A 13,608-nucleotide genomic window follows, 5' to 3' on the forward strand; every position below is an offset into this window, starting at 1 on the left:
GGCCAAACACATCGAAGTGGTATCACCACGAATCAATTATCGTTCCGCCATCTCTACTTTATTCACATTAAATAAGCCCGGCAATGCAAAGGGAGGGGGAGAGGGGGGATCAAACGAACGGAGGACTCGGACGATGGCGTCTGGGGGGAGGGGTTGGCCGGTGGCGGGGTCGATGGTGGTGGCGGGGTCCATATTGGGTGAGAGGGGGTGAGCAAACACTGTTGGAGAGATAGTTGTTGTTGTTGTCAAGCGCTGAGGTCAAAAGATGGGATAAGTTGGAATGATATATATATCCCAGACACAAAAGGACCCTGAAACAAGGCCCCTGTTTATGCAAGCGGGACCCTGGATCTGATGCTGGCTGGGGAAGCTTTCTCCCCATGCACATCACCCCGCTTGCTCCCGTTGCCTAGCTCGGTGCCCCGCTTTAATCGTCGGAGCGTCCCGGTGAGAGGTCAAAGTCCTAGGTGGAGAACAGGTGAGAAAGAGCGGCTATGCTTCTTCAGTTACATGATGACGAGTCACATATGAATGCGCATTGTGTTATATGTGCCGCGTTTTGTTGGACCTCGAGTCTGTAAGAAGGGCATTGTCCCTCGACGTACATGGCAGTAGCTGTGTAACGTACCTTGGACTCCTCAGGCTAGCTGCGACCAAGGTGCTTCTATTTCAGAAACGAAGCCTGGACACGAAGCTCACTGCGCCCTTTCTAGACCTAGGATCACGAACTGCTGTAGCGGAACATCATAGGCCGGCCCATTGTTTGCTGGGCAGGCAGTCACAGATAGCAGCAGTTCGAGCTGTAAAGGGTGCTTGTGAAGCTGTCACTTATGGACGTCTATAGACGTCTAATCCGAATAGGTATCCAACCCTGAAATATCCAAAACCGTTCACCTAAATAATATACACTGGCAACCGACTCCCCAACAGTTCACTCTTTGGCATCTGCACATCGTTCTGATCAAAGTTATGCAGCAGCAGCCAGCAAATCATCCGAAATACCAGCGTGCACCACACCGTGTTCCGCCCCGGGTCTATCCTCGCTTCCGTGTCGTCTCGAGCAAGCCGGGGTGTGGGTGCTGGTTTGTCGCCCGCCGGTTGCCGCAACTCGGCTTCGATCTGGCGTGTTTTCTCGCCGTTGGAGTCGAAGCTGGCGCCTTCTTCCAGCCGAGCCCACAGGAATCGGGACGGGTCTGGTAAGCCAATGTCTGTGACTATTGGGCGGACGTCATCGAAGTAGGCTGCCATGAATTCCGCCTCGCGCTCGCCGCGTGGCGCATTGAGTAGGTTGACGAGCGAGCGGATAGGCTTTTCGCCATGCTCTGGGTTGAGGGCCGAATGCACGGTATGGATGTGTCGCTGAATCACATCTAGAACCAGCGGCTTGGGAACCGCCGCGAGGATGGCGTCGGCTGCGCTGATGGAGTCATTCAGGACATTGAGTTGCTTGGGGTCATAGCCTTCGTCCTTTGTAGGGGGCAGGCTTTCTCTCAGTATGGCCGCTTGCTCGGCTAATACTTCCAGGTCGGACGACGTCCGCTTCGAGTCGTCCCGTGCAGCAATTGTATCAAGATGATGGGAAAAGGCCGTGAGGAGTAACCTCAATGAGAAAGCCCTCGTCTCCCAGGCATATATGGTGGGGTTCGGAAGATAGGTGTAACAACGGTCCTTTTGATGGAGAGTGCGGCCGAGCATTCCTAGAAGCTCGAAAATAACTATCACCGGATTAGCATTGACTTCAAGTAAAGGGGTGAGGCTAAATACTTGGGAAAAAGTGGTTTTGTCGGGAATGTCCCTTCGAGAAATGCTCAATCGTGTTGCTGTCGCATCCTATCAGAGAGAGTGTCGCAGCGATCTCTCGACGGCTTCCTAGCTGCAATGTCTTGAGCTCCTTCTGCCTCCTGGTCGCATCAGGATTACGCAGAGTTTTATCCTCCCAGTCTCGAAGGCGATAGATCGTTGGTACGTTTCCATAGCAGAGCTCCTTTACTTCCTCCGTCGGGATCACGCGATGGTTCCTGAAGTTCGTGATGCCCGTCTTTGCAAACGTAAAGACGAGACCAAACTCGCGCACTCGGTATCCGTGGATGCTCATTCCATTTCCCTCCGCTCGATACACATCCTCGTCCTGGTCAAACCTCTTCCAGTAGAGGCCTAATGTCGCCGTGAGCTCGATCAGGTGGGTAATGGTTGTCGTGGCATAAGGCCGACGTAAAACGGACGTCTCATCGAATGTGCGGATGGTACTTTGGACGCCGACAGCCAAAGTCGGAAACTCAAAATTGCGTGATATCCTCGAAATCCCACCAGCATTGACCCCTTCAACACTGCGCCACATGTCCATTTCCCAGGCTATCGAGTCTCTCTCCATCCCTTGAATCGTCTCCAGCAACCTCACCCAAGACGCCCGCTCGTTATGAACTGTATGAATCTTTTTATCTCCGAAGCTCGAGGGGCCAGGGTCCGGATCGTAGATCACTCTGGTATCCTCACAGCTCTGGCGCGAGCCATCGATATACCAGATCGGCTTGCCTTGAACAGGGCCGCGCGCATTGTTGCGAGGAGCGAGGAAGATGACCGGTAGCTCAGCTTCTGTCACGGTCCGTCGTCCCCGCGAGAAGGATAACAAGCCGTAAGTCTTCGTTTTTCTGTAGTCGGCCCATTTGCCCATCATTCCGCTGTCCCAGTGGTCGAAGCCGGTGGGTTTAGAAAACAAATGGGCGGCAAGAAAAACGACCGAGACGATGAATGCGCCAGCAGCTAGAATAATGGCGGCGATGCCGACGCCATCGGCCTCAGCCATGTTGTGGTGTTAGATTCTAATCTTCTACACAAAAGCAGAGTGAACCACAAGGGTGATTGCTGAGGTCGAGTCGTATGTCGCCGACAGCGACGTCAGACGCGGAGCTGGAGATATTCGAGGCGAATGTAGACAGAGGGCAGAAAGCCTTGACGTCGGCGCCGTTGGAGAACTGATTGCGAGGGGTGATCCCATGTCGGTTTTGCAATGCCAGCGTCGCAAATGCAGGCTGGCAGCAAGGTTGACCGACCGACACCAGATATGGTCGTGAGTATGGGTCTCGATGCTCAGCTGCAGGCGTTCCGTCCAATGAATGCGAATCAGCGAACCTCAATTGACCATAGCCCAGGTGCATTCATGCAACTGTGCCGCAGGAATCACTGGACCGCTCCAGCCATCGCAGCTCATGTTGGCGGCTATAGGTCAAATTGGGCAGCGACAACACATAAGAGGCCACCCACTTGGTTGTGTTACTCCCAGCCTTGCCTTTGGCGCATCCCTCGGCCACACCTCAGGGAAATCTGGCGCATGGGGTGTTCCCCTCTCTTCATGCGACCGTCACGCTCTGTTCTGGCGGAGAACTTCTCCTGGGACAGTACTACGCCTCCGCGTGCCCCCATCGCCATCATCGCGAATTGCGAACTCGACGAAGGTGAGGCCTTGCGTGCCTTTCACTTCGCTCTCCACCCTGTGCTCCAGACCCGCCATTCGATCTATGCACCTCTCCAGCAGTAACCCGAAATACCGCCGACGCTCAGCCTAGGAAAGCCAATTCAGCCCATCTGAACACGATAGAGTGACCTGGGGCAATAGGCTTCGGTCTAATCAGCCCAAGGTCATTCGCGAGGCGCAATGGAGGCAATCTCACTCTTTGGGACGATCCTTAGTATCATCACAACTTTCCGCGATGCCTTCCCGTCCCTCGCTTCCGACGCGACCGATTGGAAGAACTACGAATTCTTCGACCGCGCTCGCTGGGTGAAGTTGCTCAAGATCATAAAAAACATAGAAAAGTGGCAATGGCGGTGGATGGTGTATTCCGAGGAGGCGGGACAGCAAGGAAGCCTGCAGTCCAAGTTCTGGGGCTCTTCCGCTTCTGAAATAACAGAGCACGTCAAGTGTATCCAAGACGAGGTGGCCAAGCTGCAAAAGCTGCTCAACACTCGCAGGATTGACCGGGGAGGAGGTTGTTTCGGTGTCTTTAGGAAAAAGGGGCGGGATGTCTTGTTCCGATCGGGAGGCAACATAAACAGAATCCTCGAAACCCTTGACACGCTCGTCTTGGGCCTGGATACGATGAGCGACGAGGCCTACTGGCGTCTCTGGAGACGTCAAGATTTTGGAGAAAAAGAACCACGGCCACCCGAGACCTCGGCTCTGCATCAGTTTGGACACCAGCACCACCTGGTGAAGCTTGCCATGCACACGTGGTTGACGTCCAACCAGCTTCGGGACTGCTGCTTGGGTAGGGGACGAAAACTCGAGTTGGATATCGAGCTCGACCTCTTCTTTCGCCAGCGCCCGCATGACGGGGTAGAACCAAGATCGCAAGTGATTGCAGAAGCATCTCAGACCAAAAGCCTCGGCTACACTCTCCTAGTCAGCCAACCAGACTACATGAATAGGAGAAAAAGAATTCGCCTTACCCCAGACCCAGCTCGTGTGCCCGAGAGATGCAAGACGCTTTTCTCCGAAGCCTTCGACGTCGTTTCCGGTCATGCGGGTGGCGGTGAAGCAGGGCTCGAGCTGGTAACAAAAGGTCAACGCGTAACCATGAAGCTAGAAGAGCTTCAGAACGTCGTTGGCAACCTACCAGAGCCTACATCACTGCGCAGCCAACTAAGCTCGCAATCAGCGAGGGAGTCCTTGGACGACCCAGTACGCAAGATCGATCATCAAATATGGAAAATGAAGCGAGCTTTCCACATTTCCGAGTTCTGCTTGCTCTTTTTCAAGTCCAAGTGGATGAGTTGGGTATGTAGCTGCAATATCCAGGAGTATGACCTTTCGTCTCTCGACACTACTACCAACAGCACGTTCCTCGTCGACCAGCGGTATCTGTTTGCGGTTAAAGGCCTTAGCAGTGACGACAAGGATGTGCCGCCAGCGGCTTGCGCTGCGGCACCAGCCACACCGAATGGGTCGGGCAATGGGACCGCGACGTTGAAGCCATGTTGGTGCCAGTCGAAGCTGAGCGATGATCTAAAGGACAAGAATGTGGCCTCGAGTCTGCAAAGATACCCCCTCTTCTCACTGGGGTTGATCTTGGTCGAGATTGGCTTGGGACGCCCGTTACAGGAAATCCAGGTCAACAAGGCTGTTGTTGACGTGAACTCGATATTCTTCGGATACCACGACTCTTCGACCTCGGACCCAATAGTCAAGAAATCGCTCGAAGAATTGAGGCCGATTTTCAACGATGTCTTGGTTGACGACGACGACGATGAAGACAACAAGAGGGCGAAGAAAGCAGGAAGCGACTTCTATTCCGCCGTCAAATTCTGCCTCAAGTCGAGAGACCCACCAGGTGTTGACAAGACAAAACTTGAAGAATTCTTTCTAGAGGTCGTGTGGAAGTAAGAACCCCTAGATACTGTACTGTGTGCTGTTTCATGGTTCTCTGAATGCTGACCAAATCACGGTAGGTTGCACAATATCCATAAAGACTTGATCGAACAGCGCGATGAACTCCTGCGTAATAAAGGCCAGCAGTTACTGCCGAGGAAACAGACACAGCAGGAGGCATAAGTAGATCAAGAGATGAAGGTATGATGAGCTTGGGTGGTGTTGGGAAATGAGAATTCCAACGGGCCTCTTAATTTGTATCTAAGTCCTGCCACCTGATTGGCTTACACTCTGATAAGATAAGGCCCCTCACCGCGGGGTGCACCATGGCGGGGCAGGCGGTCAGACGTGGCATTTCGACCTGTCAATGGACGAAGCTTCCCATTGAGTCATCGAAACCGTAAATGGAAAGAACCTTGATGAATTAAATTTGGAGAACCCTCGAGGCCCTGAAACGTGCATCTTTAACCCTGCCAAATCTTAGCTCGAGTCAGACCCTTCCCAGCACAGACTTAACACCAACAATCGCATGCTTAGACGCATCCCACTTCCACCCTTCTCACTCCATACATTCTACCGCCTCATCTACCAGCACATTTTCCACGACATCATGGCTACCGACGAAGAAACAAAGCCCGTCTCTACGGACCTCCCAGTCCACCCCAAGCCCCAAAATGAAGACTTCGACATCGTCGCGACCTACCGCAGCCTTCTGTCGTCAGACAGGGAAATCACCATGCCCATTGCCGCCATCGAGTCCCTAATCGAGTTCCTCTCCATAACCCCCTACGTAACCTCGATGGAGCTCGTCGAAAAGGTCAAGCACCAAAAGGCCCTCCTCCTCGCCTCGGCCCCGAACCCCCTCCCCATCCTCGCAGGCGCAGATCTCTTCGAGCAGTTCCTGCTCCGGTCGCTTAGGCCGCCACCGGCAGCATCCTCCAGCTCCAACCTGACCGAGCCCATGTCCTTCGACCAGACTCGCGAGCATCTCGTAGCCAACAAGCAACTATTTGCTCAGCGTGCCCAAGCAGCAAGGGACAACATCGCCATCTGGGGCGCCCGTTACGTCTCAGACGAGAAGATTGTCCTCACCGCTGGCGGGTCAAGAACAGTAACCAAGATTCTTCTGAGGGCGGCGACAGACCAGTCAAAGCACTTCAAAGTAATCTACATTACCGAACCAACCAACACCCGCTCCCAAGCGGCCGTGGATGAGCTCCGCCAAGCGGGCCTCGAAGTCGAGACAATCGTCCCCAACAAGGTCGCTTATGTTCTTGCCAACCAAAAGAAGATCAACCTTGTTCTGGTGGGGACAGAGGCCATCATGCAGAATGGAGGTATCATCTCCGGAATGGGCACCGCTCAGCTGGCAGCTTTGGTAAAAGCCATCCCCGGAGGAATGAAGAGGTTTTATGTCGCGGCAGAGACGCACAAGATTGTGAGGAAGACGCCGATCGCGTATCCAATCGTGAAGAAAATGGGAGTGAGGCAGAGGGATATCACACGCTTTGAGAATATTGGCGTGGATCTGAACAATGAGCTGGTTAAGGAGCAGCTGCTTCAGGAGAGTGATGAGGTGGACTATACGGATCCGGAGCTGATTGATGGTATTATTACGGAGCAGGGCGTTAAGATGACGTGGCAGATTTGGGAGTTGGTTGATGATTACATATAAGGTAGTCAAATCACTTGCATGGGCTGTTTTGGGGGTATCGTGATGGGCGTTCAGGTTGGGAAAATTAGGGTAGGTTTATGACCGATGGGCCTTGATCTGGCTAGCGAAGGGTTAGAAGTAGGATTAAATACCCATTTGTTTGTTTTGGAGATGTTTTTTATCGTGTTTCGTGGATGGATAGACATTGTGACTGATACGAAGCACTGGATTTAAAGATGGTCAGTGGCTTTGGGAGGTTGGTCGACAACGCTTTGGGGAGAGATCATGGGCAAGCTTGCTTTCATTCGACGCTATCAATTATCTTTTTCCAGGTCCATGATTTGACATGACAGCTCTTGTTGTATCTTGGACATGATAGCCTCATTTCGCATCTCCAATAATCATTGAGGTTAGCTCCTCTTCCTGTCGACATCATTCCCGTCCAGCTCTCTTCGAGTTTCTTCGTTCACCTTTCTCTCTGATCTACCAGCCGCTCGTAGGGTTACAAGTCAGCTTGCCTCCAGCTTTTTCGTCTAGACGAGAGACAAGAGTTGAAAGGCTTGGTTCATGCCAGTAACGGATCAATCAGACTGAGCTCTCCTGTGCCTGACGCGGGTTAGGGCAACTCATAGACGGGTTGCCGGCAGGTGCCCTGTGTATTCCTGTGGTCTTCTTGCGTGAGGAAGCAGCAGCAGCTTTGCAAGTAGTCCCGAGTCTTGTTCGGGGGGAAACAGGTCGAATAGATGGTCGGCGTTGCTTTGGTGGGTTCGATGGGAAGACTGTCGAGGATGCTGACGAGTCACCTTGAGCATCTCACCCGGCTGTGAGTAAGACTGGCTTTGGTCTGGTAGCGCCAGCCCTCGCCTTCTGCTCAGTGGCCACGAGCAGGCGGTTGAAAGGAGGATGGGGATCTCAAGGTGGAAAGACAGGAGCTAAAATGGTCCGACGCAGCCACCGATCGATCCACCATCAAATTCTCCCCCAAACGGGCTCTGGTCAAAGCAACGCAAAGGCGTTTTCCAGCAGCTTCCACCTGCAACTGGGAGACACCTGGTACCGGATGTCGGGCCTAACATGCCCTTGAAATGGTGCCCTTTACTTCGTCTGCAGGGGAAGCAGCGCTCTCGGAACAGATGGTCGGCCTTCTCCTGGTTGATGTGGAGGACAGACTCGCAGACGCACACATGATATCCTCCTCAGGGGCTGCGGCGGTCCTGTCTGCGCGCTCCATCATTGAGCGCGAGGGTAAGGTAGGTTGGACCCAACAGGCGGCGCTCTTCGGGCTTGGAAACGTCGAGAAAGACAGAACCCCGCGAACGGAACTCCCTCGTGAGAGTACCACCTTCATTGTCGGGTCCCTTTCGGAGCACCTCGAAGAGAGCCAGGTTGGTACCTAGGAGAGCATGCTTCAGTGGGCTCTTCGCTGCTTTGACGGGGCGGCGGGAAGACTCTGACTCTCCCGGCAACGGACAAGACGGTAGGTAGGTCCATTCGCTTATATACCCACTTAAAGCTTTACACTCCATTAATAGATGTCATGACCTGCGAGCTGTGTTTTTGGGGTGATTGAAAGATGCTTCCGGCTTGATAATGGGCCTTGAGGCGTTGACTTTGCCTCCCGAGGCAACATCATCATCAACCAAACCATCACCCCTCCTCCTCAACCTCACCCAAACCTCCCACTTCTCTACTAGAATGTTGACATAAAGCATGTAGCTTTGACTGTAGATATATCAATTACCGGTATGTTGTTGTTGGCTGTATATCGGTTCGTCCTGTTACTAACATGAATGCCCGTTGGCTCAGGTTGGCCGTGTCTTGTAAGGTGATATGATCAGGATCGTTCGGCGGGGCATCCGCTTGGTTACTGGCCGTGATCATCACGAAGGCGGAAGGTATGCCTTTCCGAACCTGTTAGTGTAGGGGTACCAGACCTCGGCTGTTAGCTGGACCAGTCGGATGGAGATCTTGCTTTGGGCGGCATGATTCCAACTTGACGGCTGCGATGCAGCGGTGTGATGTGGGCCGCAGGGCGAGCTCTTGAATTATCACCTGGCAGAGATCATGTTTCTGTTATTTTGCACCCTTTGCTGTCGAGAATATGGTGGGCCAAACTCCGGTGATTTGTCGTGTGGCTAGTCTGATGTCGACCTTATGATGTGTAGGTAGGCAAATAGGTATTCAGCTGTGGTGACCAGAATTAGTGGGCAAGGAAAAGAGATCAACCATGTGGTAATGTATGTAGTATGTGTGATGGATGATCAAGTTATCTATAAGCAAATATTCAGCAGCTCAAAAGTCAGTATTCGAACAGGACGATCTATATATAAGGTGTTCCATACTTCCCACCTTATCTCCCTGTCTTCTACCCCTTCTCAACCACCCTCTTAAATATTATGAAGCAGGTCCAAGCCACTCTGTTCGTTACATCGCAAAAAAACTCATAACTCCAACAACCAAGTCATCTCTCTCTTGAAACATTCCGAACAAGCCTCGATCACGAACACCGTCCAACAATAAATGACCCACATAACTTCAAAATCCCGTCGTCGTCGTCGAGGGTGCCGGCTCCCAAGCCGGTCAAATGGCTGTATCTGCTCGCCATCATCCACGCTGTTTGGTTTTGAATATTCTGCTTGAATCTTGTTGGTGGGTCCCCATGGCCAAGGAGCCTTCTTGACTTCTTTACCAGGTATGTTTGGGCGCAAGAAGTTGCCACCACGTGCTGCCAGCATCACTCTCGGGTGAAAAGAAGCGCTGCCGCGAGAGACGACATGCACGCGGGGCAAGAGGTAGGTAGATTGGTCAATCCCCTTGCGGGCGACTCGGACCCGGAGAGAAGGTGAAGTTGCTCTTTGGTTTCGTCCCCGAAGTAGGGGCAGCCCATTCCACTAGGGTAGGTGGTTTATCTGAAAGCAGTCCAGGTGCTGAGCCTGAAGGTTCATCCCAGCGCAACAGGTGTATTTCCCTGTCTGGCCCCCGGTCATCCCTTCGAGTCGCTGAAGCGGGTTGATGCCGGCAGGGTCATGACAACTAGGTAGACACAAGTTTGGATCGATTTTCTTTAACAGTACCATTCAAACTCATGAGTGCGGGGAGTCTGATCCAGGCAGAGGTAATGTCAAAAAGTCATGGAACCCAAGGATGGGTTGGGGAGGCTTTGGTTGTCGTGACTGTTGAACCAGGCAATATCCCGCAGGCCCAGAGACATAGTCAAAGTCTCCATGGGCTGCGCAGTCGGGTCATCCGGCTTTTTTCTCGCTCTGGACTCCAAGGTGGCAAGCATAGTGGCTGGCGTTGTCCTTCCCGGGAGACGGCCTTAAACCATGGATACCAGTTGGTGACACAGTTGTTCCCATCCATGGTAGTAGGGTGTCATCAGCTGGTTTTCGTCATCTGCTCCGGCTGGGTTTGTTCGACTGTGAATGGCTTGGTAGGTAGGTGTCGCCAATGTCTGGGTTGATGGTGATGGTCCCTGGGACCAAAACACGGTAGGTATAAATGTGCTCCTCGGTCATCTGGGTATTCTTTCTGGCCCGACGGGAGAACAAGTCAAGTTTCTCGAAAAAAGGGATATATATAATCGTTGTTGCGACTCCTCTTCACTGAAATCTTCCCCTCGCTGGCACCGTCTGCAGAAAAAGCAACGTGTACCACCGCCAGGCACTTCGCCGTACTCATGGCCCTCAAACCGGCAGATCACCCCTGCCATCATCCCCAACCTCCACGGCTTCGCCCCCATTAGCACCTGCTCCCGGAATGAGAACTCCAGCAAAAGGACGACTCGGGCTTGTTGGGATCATCTTCTGGAAGGACAGCGCTATACCGGGACAGGAGGATTGGTCGCATGACAATCGCGATGCTCTCGGCTCGGTGATGGAGTATCGAGCGAGCTTACGACGAGCGAAGCTGGCATGAACTTCTCGACTGCTCCCGCACACATCCACCTCATCGCCACCACCACCACCAAAGCCCACCCCAAGCAGAGGTCAAACAGCAATTCCCAGCACATTCTGTAAAAAGAGGAATATATATATAAAACACCCGCACGACCTATGACGCCGAGAGAAGCCAAACGTTTGAGCGTGTGGCCTTGATCGAACGTTGGTCCGTCATCTTTGCGGGCAAGGATTGAACGACGACCGATGAAATTTGTTCACACTCCCCCCACAACATGCGTCGGTTTGCTGCTCGGACAGTCGGCGCTTGTGAGAGAAAGCCAGGGAGAAAGGTTTGGTGGTTTGTCCAATCGAAGTCCCCTAGGTTGTTGGGATCCCGAGATCACTTAAGCTGTTCGCGCATCCAATCGTGAATGGTTTCCCGGGGGATTGGGTACTCTGGGAGCAAAACGTTGTCCTTGGTCTTCAACTCGAGTCAGCCCGGCGCAGTTTGGACACTGTAAACTTCCATGGCTGGAGTGCCGGAGGGCCAGAGCCTTGGTGTGGTAGGATAGCGCCGGCAGTCGATGAGGGTAAAATTTTCTCTTGGCCGTGGTGGCTGTCCGTTTAACATGTGATTTTCACTTCTTGAAGACAGCAGCATTCATGCCGGACTGGTGGTAGGGAGTGGCGGCTAGCTGGCTTCACATTCGGGCGAGGATACGTTCTCTCCATCATGTCGATCCGCTTTCTAGAACGTGCCTGTACTGAGTAGCTGGCGATGGGTAATACAGGTAAGATGAAACTGAGCAAGGGATGAATCTCTCCGCGGTCGTTCTTCTTGAGGTGTGTGAATATATATAAGAAAAGTCCAGGCAAGTCGTCTCCCACAATGTTGAGCCACAATTGTGTCGATGTTTTTGGCCAGCAAAGGATCCGTGGAGGGTGTGTAGGGCAGCGGCCTAGGAAAGTCGCTGCCGGCGAAAGTGAGGTCACGAAACAGGTGAAAACTGATCAAAAAACAGTATTACAGAGTTGTAGTTGTTAAGTTCTGAGTGTAAAAAGTAAACGGGAAAACAGCCATAAAGCAAACACCAGGTGTGGGGTCTGGTGAAAGGTGGGCCTTGCAGGTGCCCACAGGGTGCTATTCAAGCTCAAAGGTAATGAGGTGGTTCGTCAATAAGGTCAGGTGGTAGGTATCTCTCTGAGTGTCCGACGGCTCCGTGATTTTTCCCGACTGCCGCTTTCGAGCTCTACAATCTCAGATGTCAGCAGACACACGGGAACATGACCAAGTGTAGCGCCCTTACCTTCAAGAATTCGCGTGTCGCGGTGTCCACCTGGACATAAAGTCCGGGTAATTCTCAGTCTCCTTGATATAGAGACTTGTGAACTGGTGTCCAGGGAAGAGCTAAGAGACTAGGAAGGTGGGAAGGGTGTCTCCGCAAAACAGTCAGTCTATGACCCGAAGTGAGATTCAAGCTATGGTTCTAACCTATAGGATATGGTAATTTGTGTGTCCATCTCAAGTCGAGTGAGTTAGGTTCTCGCCTCGTCCATTGCTAAGGTTGGGCACTGGTCAACGAGGTGCTGCCCGTGTTTTTCATGTTGTTCTGGGTCCCAGGAGCACACGGGATATCTGACGACACAGGCGCCAGTTTTGACATCGACGACAAGGTATCCCAAACGGCAAAATATGCCCATAGGTCTGGGTAGGTATCCGATCAGGAGAAACATCAAATGATTAGTCTGTTGGACAGTCCAGGTGTACCAAAACTCTCCACCCTTGTAGGTATCCTGCACACCAGACTGAGAGGCTCTGCGACGGCACTGAAGGAGGCCAGAGCCTAGATCTGACAGGTCGTCCTGTCTTCGATGAGCCTAAGGTATGGGGGTATCTCGCCGATCGTTGGTGTTTTCCTCCGCCTGTGTACCTAGTTCAGTCAGCCAACACTGCATCAAATCGAGATGTCACCGTCCAAACTCACAGCGTATAGCTCCATACCCTGCTGCTGAGGAAAGCGGTTCAAAACTCAATGAGACCCACCAGCCAGGCGCGCGACAACCCCTTCTTCAATCCGCCAAGCAAGGTAGGTACCTATCTGGCATGGAATCTGAATCGTTCTGACAAACTGGTCAAAAGCAAAACCTCATCTTCCAGTGGGCCAAACACAGGATCGGAGGTTTTGATGATCCCGCATTCAAGTAGTTGCTCAATACTGAAGTCTCTCCACTCAGCTGGGAGAAGGGGCGAATTGGCAAGTTTCCGCTGGTGGTTGGTTGCCCGGGAATCCAATGTACTACTCTCGAGGGGGGCATCTCCAAAATACACACGAAAGATGGTGTCGAAACTGAGACGATGGTGCCCTAGTCTTGGTGAAATCTTCTTTAGGTCGTTTGGGGTTTGCCTGTCTGGTCTGGTTCTGTCCACACAGGTAGCGAGTCAACCTGCTGGCCCATCAACCAGTCGAACCACTCTTCGCGCAACGGTCTCTTTGGCGCTCTCGCTTTTTCTGACGGAGTAGCAGTGGCCTTTAGGAGGGCTTCAGGTTCTTGGGTTGCCCTCGGACGGGTCACGCGAAGGATTGTCTCCAAAGCTCATCTCGAATGAATCCGAATGCCGGCGAGATTGCGCGACGGTGACGGCCTGGGAGAGTGCAAGGGCTTTGTCGTTCATCTTGTACGTGTTGTCAAGACATAGACATTGGCCC

The 13,608-nt window shown here is 52.7% G+C and overlaps 3 protein-coding genes across 3 annotated transcripts; 2 read left to right on the forward strand and 1 right to left on the reverse strand.

Moving 5' to 3' along the window:
- Positions 1–894: 894 nt before the first annotated feature.
- PODANS_3_3360 (uncharacterized protein) lies at positions 895–2,803 on the reverse strand (the record flags this gene model as incomplete). The annotated part of the gene is made up of 2 exons (XM_001909086.1): positions 895–1,715; positions 1,765–2,803. 2 exons carry the CDS (start codon positions 2,801–2,803, stop codon positions 895–897), a joined length of 1,860 nt encoding a protein of 619 aa, XP_001909121.1.
- An 849-nt stretch (positions 2,804–3,652) lies between these two features.
- Positions 3,653–5,548, forward strand: PODANS_3_3370 (uncharacterized protein; the record flags this gene model as incomplete). The annotated part of the gene is made up of 2 exons (XM_001909087.1): positions 3,653–5,376; positions 5,446–5,548. 2 exons carry the CDS (start codon positions 3,653–3,655, stop codon positions 5,546–5,548), a joined length of 1,827 nt encoding a protein of 608 aa, XP_001909122.1.
- Positions 5,549–5,894: 346 nt separating this feature from the next.
- Positions 5,895–7,040, forward strand: PODANS_3_3380 (uncharacterized protein; the record flags this gene model as incomplete). The annotated part of the gene is made up of 1 exon (XM_001909088.1): positions 5,895–7,040. The coding sequence occupies one exon, from the start codon at positions 5,895–5,897 to the stop codon at positions 7,038–7,040; it is 1,146 nt and encodes a 381-aa protein (XP_001909123.1).
- Between the last annotated feature and the right edge of the window lie 6,568 nt (positions 7,041–13,608).

This window comes from Podospora anserina, chromosome 3, assembly GCF_000226545.1.
Source record: "Podospora anserina S mat+ genomic DNA chromosome 3, supercontig 2".
NCBI lineage: Eukaryota > Fungi > Ascomycota > Sordariomycetes > Sordariales > Podosporaceae > Podospora > Podospora anserina.